This window comes from Phasianus colchicus, chromosome 1 (assembly GCF_987193195.1).
Source record: "Phasianus colchicus chromosome 1, bPhaCol1.hap1.1, whole genome shotgun sequence".
In the NCBI taxonomy this organism is placed as follows: Eukaryota; Metazoa; Chordata; class Aves; order Galliformes; family Phasianidae; genus Phasianus; species Phasianus colchicus.
Window position 1 is genome coordinate 1,178,102 of NC_143436.1, and position 26,793 is coordinate 1,204,894.

The following is a 26,793-nucleotide window of genomic DNA, read 5'->3' on the forward strand; positions in this document are numbered from 1 at the left end:
ATGGGGTCTCTATGGGGGCTCTATGGGGTCTCTATGGGGTTGAGGTCTTTATGGGGACTTTATGGGGTCTCTGTGAGGACTTAATGGGGTTGGGATCTCTATGGGGTCTCTATGGGGTCTCTGTGGGGTCCCTATGGGGTCTCTGTGGGGTTGGGATCTCTATGGGGTCTCTATGGGGTCTCTGTGGGGTCCCTATGGGGTCTCTGGGGGGTTGGGATCTCTATGGGATCTCTATGGGGTCTTTATGGGATCTCTGTGGCGTTGGGATCTTCATGGGATCTCTATGGGGTCCTTATGGGGTCTCTATGGGGTCTCTATGGGGTTGAGGTCTTTATGGAGATCTTATGGGGTCTCTGTGAGGTTGGGATCTTTACGGGGTCTCTATGGGGTCCCTATGGCGTCTCTATGGGGTTGGGATCTCTGTGGGGTCCTTATGGGGTTGGGATCTCTATGGGGTCTTTATGGGGTCTCTATGGGGTCTCTGTGGGGTTGGGATATATATGGGATCTCTATGCAGTCTCTATGAGGACTTTATGGGGTCTCTATGGGGATGGAGTTTCTATGAGGTCTTTATGAGGTCTCTATAGGGTTGAGGTCTCTATGGGGATTTTATGGGGTCTCTGTGGGGTCTTTATGGGGTCTCTGTGGGCTTGGTGTCTCTATGGGGTCCCTATGTGGGGTTGGGATCTCTATGGGGTCTCTATGGGGTTGGGATCTCTATGAGGTCCCTATGGGGTCTCTATGGGGTTGGGATCTATATATGGGATCTGTATGGGCTCTTTATGGGGTCTCTATGGGGTCTATGGGGTTGCGGTCTTTATGGGGTCCTTATGGGGTCTCTATGGGGTTGGGGTCTCTGTGGGGTCGGAGTTGCTGTGTCGGGGTCACCATGGATTGGGGTCGCTGTGGCTCAGGGAGTCTTTGGGGTCAGGGTTGCTGTAGGTCAACGTTTCCGTTTTGAACCCATTGTCCCCCGTTGTCCCCATTGTCCCCATGGACCCCAATGTCCCCATTTGACCCCAATGTCCCCACTGACCCCATTGGCCCCATTGACCCCATTGTCCCCAATGTTCCCACTGACCCTATTGCCCCCATTCCCCCTTTGACCCCAATGTCCCCACTGTCCCTATTGACCCCATTGTCCCCCATTGACCCCAATGTCCCCACTGACCCCATTGTTCCCAATGACTCCCATTGTCCCCATTGACCCCAATGTCCCCAATGTCCCCATTGCCCCCACTGTTCCCCATGTCCCAATTTACCTCAAAGTCCACATTGACCCCAATGTCCCTGATGTCCCCCCTGTCCCCATTGACCCCTCTGTCCCCATTGTCCCCATTGATCCCAATATCTCATTGACCCCAATCTCCCCATTGACCCCAATATCCCCCATGTCCCCAATGTTCCCATTGACCCCAATGTCTCCACTGTCCCCAATCTCCCCAGTGTCCCCACTGTCCCCATTGTCTCCATTGACCCCAATGTCCCCATTGTCCCAATGGACCCCAATCTTCTCAATGTCCCCAATATCCCCATTGACCCCATTGTCCCCAATGTCCCCAATCTCCCCATTGCTCCCAGTATCCCCCATTGTCCCCACTGATCCCAATGTCCCCAGTGTCCCCATTGACCCCAACATTCCCATTGACCCCGATATCCCCACTGTCCCCATTGATCCAAATGTCCCCAATGTCCCCAATATCCCCAGTGTCCTCACTGTCCCCATTGACCCCATTGTCCCCAATGTCCCCATTTACCCCAATGTCCCTATTGACCCCTTTGACCCCACTGTCCAAATTGACCCCATTGTCCCCAATGTCCCCATTTACCCCAATGTCCCCAATGTCCCCATTTACCCCACTGTCCCTATTGACCCCATTGACCCCACTGTCCCCATTGACCCCATTGTCCCCAATGTCCCCATTTACCCCACTGTCCCTATTGACCCCATTGACCCCACTGTCCCCATTGACCCCATTGTCCCCAATGTCCCCATTTACCCCAATGTCCCTATTGACCCCATTGACCCCACTGTCCCCATTGACCCCAGTGTCCCCAGTGACCCCAATGTCTCCAGTGTTCCCAATCGCCCCACTGTCCCCATGGCCCCAATGTCCCAATGTCCCAATGTCCCACTGTCTCCATTGCCCCAGTGCCCCCATTGTTCCCATTGACCCCAACGTTCCTATTAAACCCGCTGTCCCCACTGTCCCCATTGACCCCAATGTCCCCAGTGTCCCCCTTGATCCCAATGTCCCCATTGACTCCATTGTCCGCAATGACCACAGTGTCTCCACTGTCCTCGATGTCCCCAGTGTCCCCATTGATCCCAATGTCCCAATGTCCCCATTGACCCCGATGTCCCCAGTGACCCCAATGTCTCCACTGTTCCCAATCTCCCCACTGTCCCCATTGTCCCAGTGTCCTCGTTGTGCCCAATGTCCCCAATGTCCCTCTTAACCCCATTGACCCTGATGTACCCATTGTCCCCATTGCCCCCATTGTCAGCACTGACCCCATTGCCCCAATCTCCCCATTGTCCCCAATCTTCCCAATGTCCCCCCCGTCCCCAATATCCCCAATGTCCCCACTGTCCCCATTGATCCCAATGTCCCCTTTGTCCCCACTGTCCCCAATCTCCTCAATATCCCCAGTATCCCCATTGACCCAACTGTCCCCATTGTCCCCATTGCCCCCAATCTCCCCAATGTCCCCAATCTCCCCACAGTCCCCAGTGTCCCCATTGTCCCCATTGCCCCAATCTCCCCATTGTCCCCACTGTCCTCAATCTCCCCAGTGACTCCAATGTCCCCATTGTCCCCATTGCCCCAATTTCCCCATTGTCCCCAATCTCCCCAAATTGTCGCCAGTGTCCCCATTGTCTCCATTGACCTCAATTTCCCCATTGTCCCCACTGTCCCCAGTGTCCCCATTGATCCCAATGTCCCCAATGTCCTCAGTGTCCCCATTGATCCCAATGTCCCCATTGATCCCAATGTCCCCAATGTCCCCATTGACCCCAATGTCCCCAGTGCCCCAATTGACCCCAACCTCCCCAATGTCCCCACTGTCCCCAGTCTTCCCAATGTCCCCATTGACCCCAATCGCCCCGAAGTCCCCAATGTCCCCAGTCTTCCCAATGTCCCCATTGTCCCCATTGACCCCAATCTCCCCACTGTCCCCACTGTCCCCAGTGTCCCCATTGTCTCCATTGACCCCAATTTCCTCACTGTCCCCAATGTCCCCAATCTCCCCGCTGTCCCCACTGTTCCCATTGACCCCAATCTCCCCAGTGTCCCCATGGATTGCAATGTCCCCAATGTCCCCATTGCCCCCACTGTCCCCAATGTCCCCAATGTTCCCAATGTCCCCATTGATCCCAATGTCCCCAGTGTCCTCAGTGTCCCCACTGTCCCCAGTGTCCCCATTGACCCCAACCTCCCCAATGTCCTGACTGTCCCCAATCCCCCCAATGTCCCCACTGTCCCCATTGACCCAACTTAACCCTTTGTCCCCACTGATCCCAATCTCCCCAGTGTCCCCATTGATTGCAATGTCCCCAATGTCCCCATTGCCCCCAATATCCCCACTGTCCCCAGTGTCCCCAATCTCCCCAATGTTCCCAATCTCCCCATTGATCCCAATGTCCCCAATGTCCTCAGTGTCCCCAATGTCCCCATTGACCTCAACCTCCCCAATGTCCCCACTGTCCCCATTGCCCCCAGTGTCCCCACAGCCCCATTGCCCCCATTGACCACGCTGTCACCTCCATCTCCATTGACCCCAACGTCCCCATTGACCCCAACCTCCCCAATGTCCCCAATGTCCCCAATGTCCCCATTGACCCCAACCTCCCCAATATCCCCAATGTCCCCAATGTCCCCATTGACCCCAACCTCCCCAATGTCCCCATTGCCCCCAATGTCCCCATTGACCTCAACCTCCCCATTGTTTCCATTGCCCCCAATGTCCCCATTGACCCCAACCTCCCCAATGTCCCCATTGTCCCCACTGCCCCCAACCTCCCTAATGTCCCCACTGTCCCCATTGACCCCAACCTCCCCAATGTCCCCACTGCCCCCAATGTCCCCATTGACCCCAACCTCCCCAGTGTCCCCACAGCCCCATTGCCCCCATTGACCACGCCGTCACTTCCATCTCCATTGACCCCAACATCCCCATTGACCCCAACCTCCCCAATGTCCCCAGTGTCCCCACTGTCCCCAACCTCCCCAATGTCCCCACTGCCCCCAATGTCCCCATTGACCCCAACCTCCCCAGTGTCCCCACAGCCCCATTGCCCCCATTGACCACGCCGTCACTTCCATCTCCATTGACCCCAACATCCCCATTGACCCCAACCTCCCCAATGTCCCCAATGTCCCCATTGACCCCAACCTCCCCAATGTCCCCACTGCCCCCAATGTCCCCATTGACCCCAACCTCCGCACTGCCCCCATTGCCCCCAATCCCCCCACAGCCCCATTGCCCCCATTGGCCACGCCGTCACTTCCATCTCCATTGACCTCAACGTCCCCATTGACCCCAACCTCCCCAGTGTCCCCAATGTCCCCACTGTCCCCAACCTCCCCAATGTCCCCATTGCCCCCAATCCCCCCAGTTCCCCCATTGCCCCCAATCCCCCCACAGCCCCATTGCCCCCATTGACCACGCCGTCACTTCCATCTCCATTGACCTCAACGTCTCCATTATCCCCGTTCTCCCCAATATCCCCATTACCCCCCCCACCTCCCCACGACCCCCCCCCCCCCCGCCACCCCCCACCCTTTAACACCCCACCCCCCCCTCCAACCCCTCTGCCACCCCCTCCAGGCATCGCCTCAGCCTCCCCAACGCCACCGCAGCCACCGTATGCGGTGCCCCCTCCAGCAGCTCCTTTAAGGCAGGTTCCAATCTGGGGGGGTCGCGATGCCGATGTGGGGGGGGGGGTCCCGATACAGATAAAGGGGGGGGGGGGTCCCCGCAACCCCTTAACGTGGCCATAGCCTGTAGGATGCTACAAAGGTTATCCAGGTCGCTGAGAAGCTGCAGGAGCAGCGGGGTGGGGGGTAAAGCCTGAAGCAAATGCTGGAATTGTTGTAATCTCTGCTCTGCAGCCCCCAAACCTGGGGGGGGGTCCGATGGGGGCAGGGGGTCCGGAGATGAAAGGCGGAGAGTTGGGGGGGGCGGCTGTAATGAATGGGGGGGGGCCAGGGGGTCAGTATGGGAGGGGGGTGAGGGAGGAGGGGTTCGGTGGGGGGTCTCAGGGTGGGGGTCGTGGGGGGGCAGGGGGTCTGTGGGGGGGGTCAGGGTGGGGTTGGGGCTTGGGGGGGGTCCGATGGGGGGAGGGGGTCTGGAGGTGAAAGGCGGAGTGTTTTGGGGGGGCGGCTGTAATGAATGGGGGGGGGGCAGGGGGTCAGTATGGGGGGGTTGAGGGAGGAGGGGGTCAGTGTTGGGCAGGGGGTCTGTGGGGGGGTCAGGGTGGGGGTCGTGGGGGGGCAGGGGGTCTGTGGGGGGGTCAGGGTGGGGTGGGGGTTTGGGGGGGGTCCGATGGGGGGAGGGGGTCTGGACATGAAAGGCGGAGCGTTGGGGGGGGGCAGCTGTAATGAATGGGGGGGGGCCAGGGGGTCAGTATGGGAGGGGGGTGAGGGAGGAGGGGTTCGGTGGGGGGTCTCAGGGTGGGGGTCGTGGGGGGGCAGGGGGTCTGTGGGGGGGGGGTCAGGGTGGGGTGGGGGTGTGGGGGGGGTCCGATGGGGGGAGGGGGTGTGGAGATGAAAGGCGGAGCGTTGGGGGGGGCGGCTGTAATAAGGGGGGGGGCAGGGGGTCAGTATGGGGGGGTTGAGGGAGGAGGGGTTCGGTGGGGGGGGGTCAGGGTGGGGGTCGTGGGGGGGCAGGGGGTCTGTGGGGGGGGGTCAGGGTGGGGTGGGGGTTTGGGGGGGGTCCGATGGGGGGAGGGGGTCTGGAGCTGAAAGGCGGAGCGTTGGGGGGGCGGCTGTAATGAATGGGGGGGGGGCAGGGGGTCAGTATGGGAGGAGGGTGGGGGGGGGTCGGGGGGGGGGTCTCAGGGGTGGGGGGGGTGAAGGGGGGGTCATTGTGGGGGTGTTGGGGTGGGGGGGGATCCGATGGGGGGAGGGGGTCTGGAGGTGAAAGGCGGAGCGTTGGGGGGGGCGGCTGTAATGAGGGGGGGGCAGGGGGTCAGTATGGGGGGGGGTGAGGGAGGAGGGGGTCAGTGGGGTGGGGGGGGACATGGGGGGCAGGGGGTCCGTTGGGGGTCTCAGGGTGGGGTGGGGGTTTGGGGGGGTCCGATGTGGGGAGGGAGTCTGGAGATGAAAGGCGGAGAGTTGGGGGGCGCGGCTGTAATGAATGGGGGGGGGGCAGGGGGTCAGTATGGGAGGGGGGTGAGGGAGGAGGGGTTCGGTGGGGGGTCTCAGGGTGGGGGTCGTGGGGGGGCAGGGGGTCTGTGGGGGGGGTCAGGGTGGGGTTGGGGCTTGGGGGGGGTCCGATGGGGGGAGGGGGTCTGGAGGTGAAAGGCGGAGTGTTTTGGGGGGGCGGCTGTAATGAATGGGGGGGGGGGCAGGGGGTCAGTATGGGGGGGTTGAGGGAGGAGGGGGTCAGTGTTGGGCAGGGGGTCTGTGGGGGGGTCAGGGTGGGGGTCGTGGGGGGGCAGGGGGTCTGTGGGGGGGTCAGGGTGGGGTGGGGGTTTGGGGGGGGTCCGATGGGGGGAGGGGGTCTGGACATGAAAGGCGGAGCGTTGGGGGGGGGCAGCTGTAATGAATGGGGGGGGGCCAGGGGGTCAGTATGGGGGGAGGTGAGGGAGGAGGGGTTCGGTGGGGGGTCTCAGGGTGGGGGTCGTGGGGGGGCAGGGGGTCTGTGGGGGGGGGTCAGGATGGGGTGGGGGTGTGGGGGGGGTCCGATGGGGGGAGGGGGTGTGGAGATGAAAGGCGGAGCGTTGGGGGGGGCGGCTGTAATAAGGGGGGGGGGCAGGGGGTCAGTATGGGGGGGTTGAGGGAGGAGGGGGGGAGGGGGATGGGGATGAGGGGGTCAGTGGGGTGGGGGGGGACATGGGGGGCAGGGGGTCCGTTGGGGGTCTCAGGGTGGGGTGGGGGTTTGGGGGGGTCCGATGTGGGGAGGGAGTCTGGAGATGAAAGGCGGAGAGTTGGGGGGCGCGGCTGTAATGAATGGGGGGGGGGCAGGGGGTCAGTATGGGAGGGGGTGAGGGAGGAGGGGTTCGGTGGGGGGGGGTCAGGGTGGGGGTCGTGGGGGGGCAGGGGGTCTGTGGGGGGGGGTCAGGGTGGGGTGGGGGTTTGGGGGGGGTCCGATGGGGGGAGGGGGTCTGGAGCTGAAAGGCGGAGCGTTGGGGGGGCGGCTGTAATGAATGGGGGGGGGGGCAGGGGGTCAGTATGGGAGGAGGGTGGGGGGGGGTCGGGGGGGGGGTCTCAGGGGTGGGGGGGGTGAAGGGGGGGTCATTGTGGGGGTGTTGGGGTGGGGGGGGATCCGATGGGGGGAGGGGGTCTGGAGGTGAAAGGCGGAGCGTTGGGGGGGGCGGCTGTAATGAGGGGGGGGCAGGGGGTCAGTATGGGGGGGGGTGAGGGAGGAGGGGGTCAGTGGGGTGGGGGGGGACATGGGGGGCAGGGGGTCCGTTGGGGGTCTCAGGGTGGGGTGGGGGTTTGGGGGGGTCCGATGTGGGGAGGGAGTCTGGAGATGAAAGGCGGAGAGTTGGGGGGCGCGGCTGTAATGAATGGGGGGGGGCCAGGGGGTCAGTATGGGAGGGGGGTGAGGGAGGAGGGGTTCGGTGGGGGGTCTCAGGGTGGGGGTCGTGGGGGGGCAGGGGGTCTGTGGGGGGGGTCAGGGTGGGGTTGGGGCTTGGGGGGGGTCCGATGGGGGGAGGGGGTCTGGAGGTGAAAGGCGGAGTGTTTTGGGGGGGCGGCTGTAATGAATGGGGGGGGGGGGCAGGGGGTCAGTATGGGGGGGTTGAGGGAGGAGGGGGTCAGTGTTGGGCAGGGGGTCTGTGGGGGGGTCAGGGTGGGGGTCGTGGGGGGGCAGGGGGTCTGTGGGGGGGTCAGGGTGGGGTGGGGGTTTGGGGGGGGTCCGATGGGGGGAGGGGGTCTGGAGATGAAAGGCGGAGCGTTGGGGGGGGCGGCTGTAATGAATGGGGGGGGGCCAGGGGGTCAGTATGGGGGGAGGTGAGGGAGGAGGGGTTCGGTGGTGGGGGTCTCAGGGTGGGGGTCGTGGGGGGGCAGGGGGTCTGTGGGGGGGGGTCAGGATGGGGTGGGGGTGTGGGGGGGGTCCGATGGGGGGAGGGGGTGTGGAGATGAAAGGCGGTGAGTTGGGGGGGGCGGCTGTAATAAGGGGGGGGGGCAGGGGGTCAGTATGGGAGGAGGGTGGGGGGGGGTCGGGGGGGGGGTCTCAGGGGTGGGGGGTGAAGGGGGGGTCATTGTGGGGGTGTTGGGGTGGGGGGGGGTCCGATGGGGGGAGGGGGTCCGGAGATGAAAGGTGGAGAGTTGGGGGGGGCGGCTGTAATGAATTGGGGGGGGGCAGGGGGTCAGTATGGGAGGGGGGTGAGGGAGGAGGGGTTCGGTGGGGGGGGTCAGGGTGGGGGTCGTGGGGGTCAGGGGGTCTGTGGGGGGGGGTCAGGGTGGGGTGGGGGTGTGGGGGGGGGGCCGTTGGGGGGGCGGCTGTAATGAGGGGGGGCAGGGGGTCAGTATGGGAGGAGGGTGAGGGAGGAGGGGTTCGGTGGGGGGGGGTCAGGGTGGGGGTGGTGGGGGTCAGGGGGTCTATGGGGGGTCAGGGGGGGGGTGAAGGGGGGGGTCATTGTGGGGGTGTTGGGGTGGGGAGGGGGTCGGTGGGGGGGGTCAGGGTAGGGGGGTGAGGAGAAGGGTGGGGGGAGGGGGGAGCAGAGGGTCAGTGGGGGGGGGGTCAGGGTGGGGGGGGGGTCGGGGGTTGGGAGGGGGCCATGGGGTCGTGGGGGGGCTGGGGGGGGCAGGGGGTCGTGGGGTCAGTAGGAGAGGTTATGGGGTCAGGGTGGGGGGGTCAGGGGGGATCATGGGTGGGGGGAAGGGTGGGGGTCGTGGGGGGGGGGAGGGTGGGGGGATGTGGGGAGGGGTTCAGTGTGGGGGGGGTCGGGGGGGGTCGGGGGGTCAGTGGGGGGGGGTGTCAGGGTGGGGGGGTCAGGGTGGGGGGTATGAGGTCGAAGTGGGGGGAGTGGACGGGGATGGAGGGTGGGGGGGGGGGGCATGGGATCGTGGGGGGGGGCTCATTTTAGGCCCCCCCTCCCGTGTTCCCCTCCCCCCCCTTCAATGTGCCCCCCCCCTCCCTCCTCCCACCACCCCCCTATGGGGACTATAATGCCACCCCCCCCCCCCAAGTTGCACTCCTCCCCCCCAGGTGCCCCCCCCCAAGTTGCCCCCCCCCACAATTACCCCCCCCCAAAGTCACCCCTCCCCAAGTTGCCCCCCCTCAATGTGCCCCCCCCCCCCATCCCCCTATAGGGACTATAATACCCCCCCCCAAGAGACCCCCCCCTCAAAAAGTCCCCCCCCCTCCAATCCTTCAATGCGAACTATAATGGATCCCACTCCCCAAGCGCCCCCCCCTCGAGGTGCCCCCCCCCCCAAAAATGCCCCCCCATATATGTGACCCCCCCCCACAAATGCCCCCCATATACGTGCCCCCCCCTCCATATATGGGCCCCCCCCTAATTCCCCCCATATTGTGACCCCCCCCCAAAATGCCCCCATATGTGACCCCCCCAAAAAAATGCCCCCCCTCCATATATGTGCCCCCCCAAAAGCCCCCCCCATATATGTGACCCCCCCCAAAATGCCCCCCCCTCAAATGCCCCCCCCTCCGTATATGTGACCCCCCCAATGCCCCCCATTATGTACCCCCCCTCAAATGCCCCCCCATTTGTGCCCCCCCATATATGTGCTCCCCCCCATTTGTGCCCCCCCATATAAGTGACCCCCCCCAAAAAATGCCCCCCATATATGTGCCCCCCCATATATGTGCCCCCCCATATATGTGCCCCCCCATATAAGTGACCCCCCATATATGTGCCCCCCCATATAAGTGACCCCCCATATATGTGCTCCCCCTATTTGTGCCCCCCCCATTTGTGCCCCCCCAATTTGTGCCCCCCCCCCAATTTGTGCCCCCCCCATATATGTGCCCCCCCCATTTGGTCCCCCTCCATATATGTGACCCCCCCCCCAAAAATGCCCCCCCATATATGTGCTCCCCCCTCCCAATTTGTGCCCCCCCATATATGTGGCCCCCCCCCAATTTGTGTCCCCCCCATTTGTGCCCCCCCATATATGTGCCCCCCCCATTTGGTCTCCCCCCCATTTGTGCCCCCCCATATAAGTGACCCCCCAATTTGTGCCCCCACCATATAAGTGACCCCCCCAAAAAAATGCCCTCCATATATGTGCCCCCACATATAAGTGACCCCCCCCATTTGCACCCCCCCCATTTGGTCCCCCCCCCATATATGTGCCCCCCCCATTTGTGGCCCCCCATATAAGTGACCCCCCCAATTTGTGCCCCCCCCATTCGTGCCCCCCCATATATGTGCTCCCCCCCATTTGTGCCCCCTCATATAAGTGACCCCCCCAATTTGTGCCCCCCCCATTTGTGCCCCCCCCCCTTATTTGTGCCCCCCCCCCCATATATGTGCCCCCCCCCCCCATTTGTGCCCCCCCCACTTGTGCCCCCCCTTTACCTGCACATCCCTCAGTCTGGCGCTGAGGGTTCGTGTTAAACTCCTCGCATCCGCCCGCAGTTTTTCATCCCGGGGGGGGGCCGGGGGGGGGAAATGACGGCGACTCATTGTGCCCCCCCCCAACTTCGCGCCCCCCCCCCAAGCCAACGGTAACCACAGCCACAGCAGCGGCCAAAGGCAGCGGAGGGGAAAAGCCATGGGGGGGGGGGAAAGCTGGGGGGGGGCACAGAGATCAACGGGGGGGGGGGGGAAATATGGGGGGGTTATATTGGGGGGGTCATATGGGGGGGGTCATATTGGGGGCGTCTTATTGGGGGATCGTTTTGGGGGGGTCATATTGGGGGGGTCATGTTGGGGGGGGTCATATTGGGGGGGTCTTATTGGGGGTTATATTGGGGGGGTCACATTGGGGGGGGCATAAAGGGGGGGTCATATGGGAGGGTCTTATTGGGGGGGTCGTATGGGGGGGTCTTATTGGGGGGGTCATTTTGGGGGGGTCATGTTGGGGGTTGATATGGGGGGGTCACATTGGGGGGGGTCATAAGGGGGGGTCATATGGGAGGGTCTTATTGGGGGGGTCGTATGGGGGGGTCTTATTGGGGGGATCATTTTGGGGGGGTCATGTTGGGGGTTGATATGGGGGGGTCATATTGGGGGGGGTCATAAGGGGGGGTCATATGGGAGGGTCTTATTGGGGGGGTCATTTTGGGGGGGGTTATTTTGGGGGGGTCATAAGGGGTGTCATATGGGGGGGGTCATATGAGAGGGTCTTATTGGGGGGGTCGTATGGGGGGGTCTTATTGGGGGGATCATTTTGGGGGGGTCATGTTGGGGGTTGATATGGGGGGGTCATATTGGGGGGGGTCATAAGGGGGGGTCATATGGGAGGGTCTTATTGGGGGGGTCATTTTGGGGGGGGTTATTTTGGGGGGGTCATAAGGGGTGTCATATGGGGGGGGTCATATGAGAGGGTCTTATTGGGGGGGTCGTATGGGGGGGTCTTATTGGGGGGGTCATTTTGGGGGGGTCATGTTGGGGGTTGATATGGGGGGGTCATATTGGGGGGGTCATAAGGGGGGGGACATATGGGAGGGTCTTATTGGGGGGGTCATTTTGGGGGGTCATATTGGGGGGGGTCATAAGGGGGGGTCATATTGGGGGGGTCATTTTGGGGGGATCTTATTGGGGGGGTCATTTTGGGGGGGTCATAAGGGGTTTCATATTGGGGGGGTCGTATGGGGGGGTCTTATTGGGGGGGTCATATGGGAGGGTCTTATTGGGGGGGTCATTTTGGGGGGTCATATTGGGGGGGGTCTTATTGAGGGGGGTCATTTTGGGGGGGGTTATATTGGGGGGTCATGTGGGGGGGTCATATTGGGGGTTATATTGGGGGGCTTATATTGGGGGGGCCATATTGGGGGGGTCTTATTGGGGGGGGTCATATTGGGGGGGTCATATTGGGGGGTAATGTTGGCGGAGTCATATTGGGGGTTATATTGGGGGGGTCTTAGTGGGGGGGTCATTTTGGGGGGGTCATATTTGGGGGTCGTATGTGGGGGTCAAATGGGGGGGCATCATGATGGGGTCCCAATGGGGGGGTCATATTTGGGGGGGGGTCATTTTGGGATCATATGGGGGGGTCATATTGGGGGGGGGTCATATTGGGGGGGTCGTATGGGGGGTCATACGGGGGGTCATTTGGGGGGGGGCATATTGGGGGGGTCATTTGGGGATCATATGGGGGTCATATTGGGGGGGGGTCATATGGGGGGGTCATTTGGGGGGGTTCTATTGGGGGGGTGAAATGGGAGGTCATATTGGGGGGGGTCATATGGGGGGGTCATATTGGGGAGGTCATATGAGGGGGGTCTTATGGGGGGGGGGCATATTGGGGAGGTGATATGGGGGGGTCTTATTGGAGGGGTCCCAGTGAGGGGCTCCAATGGGGGGGTCCGAATGGGGGGAGTTGGAATGGGGGGGGGCCCAATGGGGGGGTCCCGATGGGGGGGTCCCGATGGGGGGGGTCTCAACTGGGGGGTCCCAATGCGGGGGTCCCAATATGGGGGTCCCAATATGGGGGGGTCGCAATGAGGGCTTCCCAGTGTGGGGGGGGGGGGGTCCCAGTGGGGGGGTCTCAATGGGGGGGTCCCAAAGGGGGGGTCCCGATGGAGGGGTCCCAATGGGGGGGTCTCAATAGGGGGGGTCCCAGTGGGGGGGTCCTAGGGTTTCCCAATGGGGGGGGAACCCAATGGGGGGGTGCCGATGGAGGGGTCCTAATGGGGGGGTCTCAATTGGGGGGTCTCAATGGGGGGGGGTCCCAATGGGGGAGTCGCAATGGGGGGGGTCCCAATGGGGGGGGTCTCAATGGGGGGGTCTCAATGGGGGGGGGGCCCAAGGGGTGTTCAAATAGGGTTTCCCAATGGGGGGGTCCCAGTGGCGGGGTCCAATGGGGGGGTCCTGATGGAGGGGTCCTAATGGGGGGGTCTCAATGGGGGGGGGTCCCAATGGGGGGTCCAAATAGGGTTTCCCAATGGGGGGGGGGAACCCAATGGGGTGTCGCAATGGGGGGGGCCCAATGGGGGGGTCCCAATAGGGGCTTCCCAGAGGGGGGACCCCAATGGGGGGGTCGCAATGGGGGGGGTCCCAATGGGGGAGTCCTAATGGGGGGGGTCCCAGTGGGGGGGTCCCGATGGGGGGGTCCTAATGGGGGGGTCTCAATGGGGAGGTCGCAATGGGGGGGGTCCTAATGGGGGTCGCAATGGGGGGGGTCCCGATGGGGGGGTCCAAATAGGGTTTCCCAATGGGGGGGGTCCCAAAGGGGGTGTCGCAATGGGGGGGTCGCAATGGGGGGGGTCCCAATAGGGGCTTCCCAATGGGGGGGGTACCAATGGGGGAGTCCTAATGGGGGGGGTCCCAGTGGGGGGGTCCAATGGGGGAGTCCTAATGGGGGGGTACCAATGGGGGGGTCCTAATGGGGGGGGTACCAATGGGGGGTCCCAATAGGGGCTTCCCAAAGGGGGGGTACCAATGGGGGGGTCCTAATGGGGGGTCGCAATGGGGGGGGTCCCAATGGGGGGGTCCGAATGGGGGGGTCGCAATGGGGTCCCAATAGGGGCTTCCCAATGGGGGGGGTCCCAATGGGGGGGTCCCAATGGGGGGGGTCCCGATGGATCCTAATGGGGGGGTCTCAATGGGGGGGGTCCCAATGGGGGGTCCCAATAGGGTTTCCCAATGGGGGGGGGAACCCAATGGAGGGCTCCTAATGGGGGCTTCCCAGTGGAGGGGTCTCAATGGGGGTGTCCTGATGGGGGGGTCTCAATGGGGGGGGTCCCAATGGGGGGGTCCCGATGGAGGGGTCCTAATGGGGGGTTTCCCAATGGGGGAGGGAACCCAATGCGGGGGTCCCAATAGGGGCTTCCCAGAGGGGGGGTCCCAATGGGGGGGGTCCCGATGGAGGGGGACCCAGTGGGGGGGTCCAATGGGGGGGTCCCGATGGAGGGGTCCTAATGGGGGGGGTTCCCAATGGGGGGTCCAAATAGGGTTTCCCAATGGGGGAGGGAACCCAATGGGGGGGTCCCAACAGGGGCTTCCCAGAGGGGGGGTCCCAATGGGGGGGTCCTAATGGGTGGGTCGCAATGGGGGGGTCCCAATAGGGGCTTCCCAGTGGGGGGGTCCCAATGGGGGGGTCCCAATGGGGGGGTCCCAATGGGGGCTTCCCAATGGGGGGTTACCAATGGGGGGGTCCTAATGGGGGGGGTCTCAATGGGGGTGTCCTAATGGGGGGTCGCAATGGGGGGGTCCCGATGGGGGGTCCCGATGGAGGGGTCCTAATGGGGGGGTCGCAATGGGGGCTTCCGAATGGAGGGGTCGCAATAGGGGCTTCCCAAACGGGGGGTCCCAATGGGGGGGTCGCAATGGGGGGTCCAAATAGGGTTTCCCAATGGGGGAGGGAACCCAATGGGGGGGTCCCAATAGGGGCTTCCTAGAGGGGGGGTCCCAATGGGGGGGTCCTAATGGGTGGGTCGCAATGGGGGGGTCCCGATGGGGGGTCCCGATGGAGGGGTCCTAATGGGGGCTTCCCAGAGGGGGGGTCCCAATGGGGGGGTCGCAATGGGGGGGATCCCAATGGGGTGTCCCAATGGGGGGCTACCAATGGGGGGGTCCTAATGGGGGGGGTCTCAATGGGGGTGTTCTAATGGGGGGGTCGCAATGGGGGGGGCCCAATGGGGGGGTCCCGATAGAGGGGTCCTAATGGGGGGGGTCTCAATGAGGGTGTCCTAATGGGGGGGTCGCAATAGGGGCTTCCCAGTGGGGGGGTCCAATGGGAGAGTCCTAATGGGGGGGGTCCCAGTGGGGGGGTCCCGATGGAGGGGTCCTAATGGGGGAGTCCTAATGGGGGGTCCAAATAGGGTTTCCCAATGGGGGAGGGAACCCAAAGGGGGGGTCCCAACAGGGGCTTCCCAGAGGGGGGTCCCAATGCGGGGGTCGCAATGGGGCGGGTCCCGATGGGGGCTTCCCAATGGGGGGTTACCAATGGGGGGGTCCTAATGGGGGGGTCTCAATGGGGAGGTCGGAAAGGGGGGGGTCCTAATGGGGGTCGCAATGGGGGGGTCCCAATGGGGGGGGTCGCAATGGGGGGTCCAAATAGGGTTTCCCAATGGGGGGGGTCCCAAAGGGGGTGTCCAATGGGGGGGTCCCAATGGGGGAGTCGCAATGGGGGGGTCGCAATGGGGGGGTCCCAATAGGGGCTTCCCAATGGGGGGGGTCCCGATGGATCCTAATGGGGGGGTCGCAATGGGGGGGGTCCCAATGGGGGGTCCCAATAGGGTTTCCCAATGGGGGGGGGAACCCAATGGAGGGCTCCTAATGGGGGCTTCCCAGTGGGGGGGTCTCAATGGGGGTGTCCTAATGGGGGGGTCTCAATGGGGGGGTCCCAATGGGGGGGTCCTAATGGGGGGTTTCCCAATGGGGGGTCCAAATAGGGTTTCCCAATGGGGGAGGGAACCCAATGCGGGGGTCCCAATAGGGGCTTCCCAGAGGGGGGGTCCCAATGGGGGGGTCCCAATGGGGGGGGTCCCGATGGAGGGGGACCCAGTGGGGGGGTCCAATGGGGGGGTCCCGATGGAGGGGTCCTAATGGGGGGGGTTCCCAATGGGGGGTCCAAATAGGGTTTCCCAATGGGGGGGTCCCAAAGGGGGTGTCGCAATGGGGGGGTCGCAATGGGGGGGGTCCCAATGGGGGGGTCGCAATGGGGGGGTCGCAATGGGGGGGGTCCCAATGGGGGGGTCCCAATAGGGGCTTCCCAATGGGGGGGGTACCAATGGGGGGGTCCTAATGGGGGGGTCTCAATGGGGGGGGTCGCAATGGGGAGGTCGCAATGGGGGTGGTCCTAATGGGGGGGTCGCAATGGGGGGGGGGCCCAATGGGGGGGTCCCGATGGAGGGGTCCTAATGGGGGGCTTCCCAGTGGGGGGGTCCAAATGGGGGGGGTCCCAATAGGGGCTTCCCAATGGGGGGGGTAACAACGGGGGGGGTCCCAATGGGGGGGTCCCAATAGGGGCTTCCCAGTGGGGGGGTCCCAATGGGGGGGTCGCAATAGGATGTCCATGGATGGAGGGGGGGGGGGCACTCACCTGTCCCTCCCGTCTGTCCCGGTCCGTCCCCGTCCCGCTGTGCCCCCAAAGCCGCTGCCCCTCCCTATATAGCAAAGCCGCCCCCGTGGCCCCCCCGCGTCCGTCTGTCCGTCTGTCCATCCCTGCGGCCGTCTGTCCCCGAGGGGGGGGGGAGAGAAGGCGGGAGGGGGGAGAGAGGGGGGGGAAGGGAGGATGGGGGGGGCGCAGCCTCAATGGAAGGGCAGGGGATGGGGGAGGGAGGTTCAAAATAGGGTAAAGGGGAGGGGGTCCGGGGGGGGGGGCGTATGGGGGGGGGTGCTGGGGTCACGTGGTGCTGGGGGGGTCCTGAGGGGGGGGTACGTATGGGGGGGTCCTGAGGTCACGTGGTAATGAGGGGGTCCTGGGGGGGGGGGGGCGTATGGGGGGGGTCCTGGGGTCACGTGGTGATGGGGGGGTCCTGGGAGGGGTACGTAGGGGGGGGGGGTCCTGGGGTGGTATGGTGATAGGGGGGGGTCCTGGGGGGGGGGGTCCTTCCTGGGGTCACGTGGTGATGGGGGGGGGGTCCTGGTGGGGTACGTATGGGGGGGTCCTGGGGTCACGTGGTGCTGGGGGGGTCCTGGGGTCACGTGGTGATGGGGGGTCCTGGAGGGGGGGTTGCGTATGGGGGGGGGGGTCTTTCCTGGAGTCACGTGGTGATGGGGGGGTCCTGGGGGGGGTCCTTCCTGGGGTCACGTGGTGATGGGGGGGTCGTGGGAGAGGGGGGTCGTGGGGTCACGTGGTGTTGGGGGGGGTCTTGGGAGGGGTACGTATGGGGGGGTCGTGGGGTCACGTGGTGATGGAGGGGTCCTGGGGGGGGGGTCGTGGGGTCACGTGGTGCTAGGGGGGTCCTGGGGGGGGGGTACGTTTGGGGGGGTCCTGAGGTCACGTGGTAATGAGGGGGTCCTGGGTGGGGGGGATGCGTACGGGGGGGGGGGGGGGGGTCCTGGGGTCACGTGGTGCTGGGGGGTCTTGGGGGGGTTACGTATGGGGGGGGGGTCCTGGGGTCACGTGGTGATGGGGGGGGTCCTGGGGGTATAAATTGTGAGGGGGTCCGGGGGGGGGAAAATTTGGGGAGGGGGGCTTCTGGGGTCACGTGGTGATGGGGGTGCTCCTGGGGGGGTACATGGAGGGAGGGGGGGGTCACATGGAGGGGGGGGCGCACATTAAAAGGGGGGAAATATGGGGGGGCACATTGGGGGGGCACACATTAAAGGGGGGGGCATCAGGGGGGCAAATTTGGGGGGGCACATGGGAGGGCACACATGGGGGGGGGCACACATAGAGGGGGGGCACATGGGGGGGGCACACATAGAGGGGGGGCACATTGAGGGGGGGCACATAGGGGGGTATACATGAAAGGGGGGGCACACATGGGGGGGGGGCACATGGGGGGGGCATATCGAGGGGGGGGCACAGATTGGGGGGGGATGCAGATTGAGGGGGGGGCATATGGGGGTGGCACACATTAAAGGGGGGGCACATGGGAGGGCACACATTGGGGGGGGCACGGGTTGAGGGGGGGGCACACATTGGGGGGGGGCACAGATTGATGGGGGAGTACATGGGGGGGCATATCGAGGGGGGGGCACAGATTGGAGGTGGGCACATGGGGGGCACAAATTGGGGGGGGCACACATTGGGGGGGCACATGGGGGGCACACATTGAGGGGGGGGCACATGGGGGGGCATATCGAAGGGGGGGGCACGCATCGAGGGGGGGGGCACATCGAATGGGGGGGGCACATCGAAGGGGGGGGGCACGTGGGGGGGGCACGCATTGAAGGGGGGGGCACATGGGGGGGGCACATCGAAAGGGGGGGCACGCATTGAAGGGGGGGCACATCGAAGGGGGGGGGCACGTGGGGGGGGGCACAAGTTGAGGGGGTCACAAGGTGGGAGGGGGGGTCATATTGGGGGGGGGCACACATTGAAGGGGGGGGCACATCAAGGGGGGGGGCACGTGGGGGGGGGGCACATGTTGAGGGGGTCACAAGGAGGGGGGGTCACATTGAGGGGGGGGGGCACACATTGAAGGGGGGGCACGTGGGGGGGGGGGGCACAAGTTGCGGGGGTCACAAGGTGGGAGGGGGGGTCACATTGAGGGGGGGGGGCACACATTGAGCTGGGGGGGGGGCACATAAATTGTGCGCGTGGGGGGGGGGGGTCCATCATCCCGCAGCGCCCGGGGAGCCGCCAGGACCCGGGCGGCCATAAGGACAAACGGGGACGGGTGTGCCCCCCCCCGCCCCCCCCCGGCCCCCCCCCCCCCGCGGGGACGTGCGTGGGGACAGGGACGGAGCGGCGCGGTGACGCGCAGACGGACACGGACGGACGGACGGACGGACGCGGCCACGCGTGAAGCGGGTCACGTGTGTTGAGCGGGGGGGGGGGGGGGCGGGGGGGGGAGGGATATTCAGCCCCCCGCCCCCCCCGCACATCAACGTGGATGGGGGGATGGGGGGTGGGGGGGGTATGGGGGGTATGGGGTTATGGGGGGTTATAGGGGATATGGGGGATATGGGGTTATGGGGGGGATTTGGGGGATGGGGGGCTTATAGGGGATATGGGGGATATGGGGGATAGGGGGGTTATAGGGGATATGGGGGATTTGGGGCATGTGGGGCTTATAGGGGATATGGGGGATATGGGGGATGGGGGGGTTATAGGGGATATGGGGGATATGGGGGATGGGGGGGTTATAGGGGATATGGGGGATTTGGGGCATGGGGGGCTTATAGGGGATATGGGGGTTATGGGGGGATATGGGGGATGGGGGTGTATGGGGGATATGGGGGATATGGGGGGGTTATAGGGGATATGGGGGATGGGGGGGGATGGGGGATATGGGGGATATGGGGGTTATGGGCGGGATTTGGGTCATGGGGGGCTTATAGGGGATATGGGGGATATGGGGGATGGGGGGGTTATAGGGGATGTGGGGGAATATGTGGGGATGGGGGATATGGGGGATGGGGGGGTTATAGGGGATATGAGGGGGGTGGGGGGTGTATGGAGGATATGGGGGATATGGGGGATATGGGGGTTATAGGGGATATGGGGGATGGGGGGGATATGGGGGATATGGGGGATATGGGGGATGGGGGGGTGGGGGGGATATAGGGGTCATAGGGGATATGGGGGGATAGGGGGTATATGGGGTTATGGGCGATATGGGGGATGGGGGGGTTATGGGTGTGGGGGGGATATGGGGGATATGGGGTTATGGGGGTTATGGGGGATATAGGGGATATGGGGGGATGGGGGGGTGGGGGGGATATGGGGGTTATGGGGGGTTATAGGGGATATGGGGGATATGGGGTTATGGGCGGGATTTGGGGCATGGGGGGCTTATAGGGGATATGGGGGATATGGGGGATGGGGGGGATTTGGGGGATGGGGGGGTTATAGGGGATATGGGGAATGGGGAGGATATGGGGGATATGGGGGGGATATGGGGGAGTATGGGGGATTTGGGGGATGGGGGGGTTATAGGGGATATGGGGGGATGGGGAGGATATGGGGGATATGGGGGTATTGGGGAATGGGGGGATGGGGGGGTATGGGCGGTATGGGGGATATGGGGGGATTTGGGGGGGATATGGGGGATATGGGGGGTATGGGGGGATATGGGGGGGGGATATGGGGGATATGGAATGATGGGGAGGGCTTGGGGGGGTCTCTCGGGGGTGGAACACGGGGGTCATATTGGGGTTTGAAGTGGGGTCCCGTTGGGGTTTATTGGGGGTCCCATTGGGGTCTTATTGGGGTTTATTGGGGGTCCCATTGGGGTCCTAATGGGGTTCAGTGGGGATCCCATTAGGGTCCCATTGGGGTCCCACTGGTGTTTCATTGGGGTCCCATTGGGATTTATTGGGGGTCCCATTAGGGTCCCATTGGGGTCCCGCTGGGGTTTATTTGGGATCCCATTGGGGTCCCACTGGGGCTTACTGGGATCCCATTGGGGTCCCATTGGGGTTTACTGGGATCCCATTGGGATCCCATAGGGGTTTTACTGGTGTCCCACTGGGGGTCTTACTGGGAATTACTGGAGATCCCATTGGGGTCCTACTGGGGTTTTACTGGGATCCCACTGGGGTCCCATTGGAGTTTGTTTGGGGTCCCACTGGGAATTACTGGAGATCCCATTGGGGTCCCACTGGAGTTTACTGGGATCCCATTGGAATCCTACTGGGATTTCAGTGGGGAGCCGTTAGGGTGACAGCTGGGGTCCTTTTAGGGGTTTAACTGGGGGTCCCAGTGGGGTTGGGAATGGGTTTGGGATGGGATGAGGTGGGGTTGGGATGGGATGGGGATTGGGATTGGGATTGGGGTTGGGATGGGATTGGGATGGGGATGGGGATTGGGATGGGATAGGATGGGATTGGGGTTGGCTTGGGGATTGGGATTGGGGTTGGGGTGGGAATAGGGTGAGTTTGGGATTGGGATGGAGCTTGGGGTTGGGATGGGAATGGGGTGAGATTGGGATTGGGATGGAGATTGGGGTTGGGATGAGTTTGGGGTTGGGGTGAGATTGGGATTGGGATGGAGATTGGGGTTGGGATGGGATGGGAATGGGGTGAAATTGGGATTGGGATGGAGATTGGGGTTGGGATGAGTTTGGGGTTGGGGTGGGATGGAATGGGGATTGGGATGGGCTTGGGTTTGGGATTAGGGTTGGGGTTGGCATGGGATTAGGATGGGATTGGGATTGGGATGGGGTGGGGATGGAATGGGATTTGGGTTGGGATGGGGATGGGATTGGAGTTGGGGTTGGGATGGGGTGGAAAGGGGATAAGGATTGGAATGGGATGGGATTGGGGTTAGTTTGGGGATTGGGATTGGGATTGGGATTGGGGTTGGGATGGGATGGGAATGGGATGAGATTAGGATGGGGTGGGGATTGGGGTTGGGATGGGATTTGGGGTAGGAGTGCGATGGAATGGGGATTGGGATGGGATTGGAATGGGAATGGGATTGGGGTTAGGGTTGGGATGGGGATGGAATGGAATGAGGATGGGATTGGGATTGGGATGGGATTGGGGTAGGAATGGGGATTGGGATTGAAATGGGGTTGGAATGGGGTGGGGATGGAATTGGGATGGGAATGGGGATGGGATTGGGGTTGGATGGGGATGGGATTGGGATTGGGATTGGGGTTGGGGTGGGATTGGGATTGGGATGGGGATGGGATGGGATGGAATTGGGGTTGGGATTGGGGTTGGAGTTGGGATGGGATAGGAAAGGGATGGCATTGGGTTTGGGATGGGGTTCAGATCGGGGTTGGGATGGGGATGGAATGGGATTGGGGATGGGATGGGGTTTGGGATTGGGATTGGGGTTGGGATGGGATGTGTATGGGATTGGGATTGGGGTGGGGATGAGGGTTGGGGTTGGGATGAGATGGGGATGGGGATGGGATAGGGATTGATATTGGGATTGGAATGGGATTGGGGATGGGATTGGGATGGGATGAGGATGGGGATGGGGAGGGAATTGGGATGGGATTGGGGTGGGGTGGGGATTGGAATGGGATGGGATTGGGATTGGGATTTGGGTTGAGGAATGGGGATGGGATTGGGGTGGGGATGAGGATGGGATTGGGAAGGAGACGGGGATTGGGGTTGGGGTAGGGGTTGGGATTGGGATGGGATTAGGGTTGGGGTGGGATGGAATGGGATGGGGATGGGATGGGATTGATATTGGGATGGGAATGGAGACTGGAATTGGGATTGGGGATGGGATTGGGACTGGGATGGGATTAGGGTTGGGGTGGGATGGAATTGGGATGGAGATTGGGATTGGGATGGAGATTGGGATTGGGATGGAGATTGGGATTGGGATGTGAATGGGATTGGAATTGGGATGGAATGGGATGGGGTTGATATTGGGATGGGGATGGGGACTGGGATTTGGATGTGGATGGGATGGGATAGAATTGGGATGGGATGGAATGGGGATGGGATGGGAATGGGATTGATATTGGGATGGGGATGGGGACTGGGATGGGATTAGGGTTGGGGTGGGATGGAATTGGGATGGGATTGGGATGTGAATTGGGATGGGAAGGAATGGGATGGGGATGGGATGGGATGGCACTGATATTGGGATGGGGATGGGGACCGGGATTGGGATGGAGATGGGATTGGGGATGGGATGGGATTAGGGTTGGGGTGGGATGGAATTGGGATGGAGATTGGGATTGGGATGCGGATTGGGATTGGGATGTGAATGGGATTGGAATTGGGATGGAATGGGATGGGGTTGATATTGGGATGGGGATGGGGACCGGGATTGGGATTGGGATTGGGATGGGAACATCCCCAACCCCCCCACATCCCACAAACGGATCCCTCCCCCCTTCCTTCCCCCCCCCCCCCCCGGTTCCATTCCTGTTTTCCTTCTGGTGACTCACAGCCCCACGAGGGCCCTTGGGGACACGGAGCCCTGGCCCCAAATGTCCCCAAATGTCCCCAAATGTCCCCAAATGTCCCCAAATGTCCCCAAATGTCCCCAGACGTCCCCACTGTGGGGTTGTGGTGACGGACAGACGTACATTCCAACCCCAAAACAACACCGGGAGGGGGAGGATGGGGGTGGAGGGGGGAGCCTCAATGACACATTGGGGACATTTGGGGACACGTCGCCTCTGCTATGGGGTCCTCTGGGGACAATGGGATTTGGGACACTCCTGGTGTCCCTGTGCCACCCCATTACTCCCCTCCTGTCCCAATCCGTGTCCCCGTTGTCCCTATTGCGTCTTTAGTGTCCCCTCCCCCTGTCCCCATTGTCCCCACACCCCCTTTTGTGTCCCCTCCCCCTGTCCCCATTGTCCCCACTGCTCCTTTCATGTCCCAGTTGTCCCCATTGTCTCCAATTGTCCCCACTGTCCCTATTGTCCCCATTGTCCCCCCTGTCCCCCATTGTCCCCCCTTGTCCCCATTGTCCCCACTGTCCCTATTGTCCCCATTGTCTCCAATTGTCCCCACTGTCCCCCACTGTCCCAATTGTCCCCACTGCCCCCAATTGTCCCCACTGCCCCCCATTGTCCCCATTGTCCCAACTGTCCCCAACTGTCCCCAATTGTCCCCACTCTCCCACTGTCCCTATTGTCCCCTTTGTCCCCATTATCACCACTGTCCCCAATTATCCCCATTGTCCCCAATTATCCCCACAGTCCCACTGTCCCCATTGTCCCCACTGCCCCCAGTTGTCCCCATTGTCCCCACGGTCCCAGTGTCCCCCATTGTCCCCATTGTCCCCACTGCCCCCAATTGTCCCCATTGTCCCCACTCTCCCACTGCCCCCAATTGTCCCCATTGTCCCCAATTGTCCCCACTCTCCCACTGTCCCTATTGTCCCTATTGTCCCCACTGTCCCCCATTGTCCCAACTGTCCCAATTGTTCCCACTGTCCCCATTGTCCCCAATTGTCCCCACTCTCCCACTGTCCCTATTGTCCCCTTTGTCCCCATTGTCCCCAATTGTCCCCATTGTCCTCAATTGTCCCACTGTCCCCTTTGTCCCAATTGTCCCCACTGCCCCCAATTGTCCCCACTCTCCCACTGTCCCTATTGTCCCCTTTGTCCCCATTGTCCCCAATTGTCCCCATTATCCCCATTGTCCCCAATTATCCCCATTGTCCCCAATTATCCCCACTCTCCCACTGTCCCCATTGTCCCCACTGCCCCCAATTGTCCCCACTGTCCCACTGTCCCTATTGTCCCAATTGTCTCACTGCCCCCAATTGTCCCAATTGTCCCCATTGTCCCCACTGTCCCCCATTGTCCCCCCTTGTCCCCATTGTCCCCACTGTCCCATTGTCCCCAATTGTCCCCAATTGTCCCCAATTGTCCCCATTGCCCCTATTGTCCCCATTGTCCCAACTGTCTCCAATTGTCCCCATTGTCCCCAATTGTCCCACTGTCCCCATTGTCCCTATTGTCCCCATTGTCCCCAATTATCCCCACTGTCCCGAATTGTCCCCACAGTCCCATTGTCCCCAATTGTCCCACTGCCCCCAATTGTCCCCTTTGTCCCCACAGTCCCATTGTCCCCCATTGTCCCCATTGTCCCCACTGCCCCCCATTGTCCCCATTGTCCCAACTGTCCCCAACTGTCCCCAATTGTCCCCACTCTCCCACTGTCCCTATTGTCCCCTTTGTCCCCACTGCCCCCAATTGTCCCCACTGCCTCACTGTCCCTATTGTCCCCATTGTCCCCACTGCCCCCCACTGTTCCCATTGTCCCAATTGTCCCAATTGTCCCCACTGCCCCCAATTGTCCCCTTTGTCCCCATTGTCCCTATTGTCCCTATTGTCCCCATTGTCCCAACTGTCCCAATTGTCCCACTGCCCCCAGTTGTCCCCATTGTCCTCACAGTCCCACTGTCCCCCATTGTCCCCATTGTCCCCAGTTGTCCCCAGTTGTCCCCATTGTCCCAACTGTCCCCAACTGTCCCCAATTGTCCCACTGTCCCATTTGTCCCCTTTGTCCCCATTGTCCCTATTGTCCCCAATTATCTCCATTGTCCCCAATTATCTCCATTGTCCCCAATTATCCCCACAGTCCCATTGTCCCCATTGTCCCCACTGTCCCCAATTGTCCCCCTTGTCCCCATTGTCCCAACTGTCCCATTGTCCCCAATTGTCCCCAATTGTCCCCATTGCCCCTATTGTCCCCATTGCCCCCAATTGTCCCAATTGTCCCCACTGTCCCCAATTGTCCCACTGTTCCATTTGTCCCTATTGTCCCCAATTGTCCCCAATTGTCCCCATTGTCCCCAATTATCCCCACATTCCCACTGTCCCCATTGTCCCCACTGCCCCCAGTTGTCCCCATTGTCCCCACTTTCCCACTGTCCCTATTGTCCCCATTGTCCCCACTGCCCCCCATTGTCCCCATTGTCCCAACTGTCCCCAACTGTCCCCAATTATCCCCATTGTCCCCACTGCCCCCAATTGTCCCCACTGTCCCAATGTCCCCCATTGTCCCCATTTTCCCCACTGCCCCCAATTGCCGCCACTCTCCCACTGTCCCTATTGTCCCCTTTGTCCCCATTGTCCCCACAGTCCCACTGTCCCCCATTGTCCCCATCGTCCCCACTGCCCCCAATTGTCCCCATTGTCCCCACTGTCCCACTGTCCCTATTGTCCCCTTTGTCCCCATTGTCCCCATTGTCCCCAATTGTCCCCACTGTCCCACTGTCCCCCATTGTCCCTATTGTCCCCATTGCCCCCATTGTCCCCACTGCCCCCAGTTGTCCCCAATTGTCCCCATTGTCCCCCCCCCCCACACCTGTGCACCTCCCGCACGGCTCCTCCTGCAGGGCTCTTCATCCTCTGCTCACACTGCGGGGCTTTGCACGCTCGTGTGCAAGCAGCGCCTCGTGCCCTCATGTCCGCAGCTCTCGCACACTCCTGGAGACCCCCCCCCCCCACCCATTGCCCCCCCCCCACCCAATGCCACCCCCCCCCCATTTCAGCCCCCATTCTGAAGCGTGGGAACACCCCTTGCCCCCCCCCCCCCCACCCAACGCCCCCCCCCCCCTTTTCCAGCCCCCCATTCGGAAACATGGGGACCCCCCCCTTCCCCCCCCCCAATGCCCCCCCTTTTCTCCAGCCCCTCATTCTGAAGCTTTAGGGCCCCCCCTCGCCCCCCCCCCCTTTTCCAGTCCCCCCATTCTGAAACATGGGGACCCCCCCCCTCCTCCCCCTTCCCCATTACCACCCCCCTTTTCCAGCCCCCCCATACTGAAGCATGAGGACCCCCAATGCCCCCCCCCTTTTTCAGCCCCCCATTCTAAAGCATGAGAACCCCCCCTTATGCCCCCCCCACCCAATTACCCCCCCCTCTTTTCCAGCCCCCCATTCTGAAACATGGGGACCCCCCTTCCCCCCCCCCAATGCCCCCTCTTTTCTCCAGCCCCCCATTCTGAAGCTTTAAGACCCCCCCTTTGCCCCCCCCCCCACCCATTACCACCCTCCCTATTCCAGCCCCCCCATACTGAAGCATGAGGACCCCCAATGCCCCCCTCTTTTTCAGCCCCCCATTCTAAAGCATGGGGACCCCCCTTCCCCCCCCCAATGCCCCCCCTTTTCTCCATCCCCCCATTCTGAAGCTTTAAGACCCCCCACCCAATTCCCCCCCCCTTTTCCAGCCCCCCATTCTGAAGCTTTAGGACCCCCCCTCCTCCCCCCCAATGCCCCCCCTTTTCTCCAGCCCCCCATTCTGAAACATGGGGACCCCCCTTCCCCCCCCAAAGCCCCCCTTTTCTCCATCCCCTCATTCTGAAGCATAAGGACCCCCCCTCCCCCCCCACAATGCCACCCCCCTTTTCCAGCCCCCCATTCTAAAGCATGGGGACCCCCCCTTTCCCCCCCCCAATGCCCCCCCTTTTCTCCAGCCCCCCATTCTGAAGCTTTAAG

General features: G+C 62.7%; 1 protein-coding gene across 1 annotated transcript; it reads right to left on the minus strand.

Annotated features, from left to right (window-relative positions):
• Positions 1 to 4,788: 4,788 nt before the first annotated feature.
• LOC149919314 (uncharacterized) lies at positions 4,789 to 25,794 on the minus strand. The gene is made up of 4 exons (XM_090134391.1): positions 25,664 to 25,794; positions 16,353 to 16,484; positions 10,721 to 10,933; positions 4,789 to 5,190 (listed from the first exon to the last, which is right to left on the minus strand). The coding sequence occupies exons 2-4, from the start codon at positions 16,470 to 16,472 to the stop codon at positions 4,789 to 4,791; spliced, it is 735 nt and encodes a 244-aa protein (XP_089990517.1). The 5' UTR covers positions 16,473 to 16,484; positions 25,664 to 25,794.
• Positions 25,795 to 26,793: the final 999 nt, after the last annotated feature.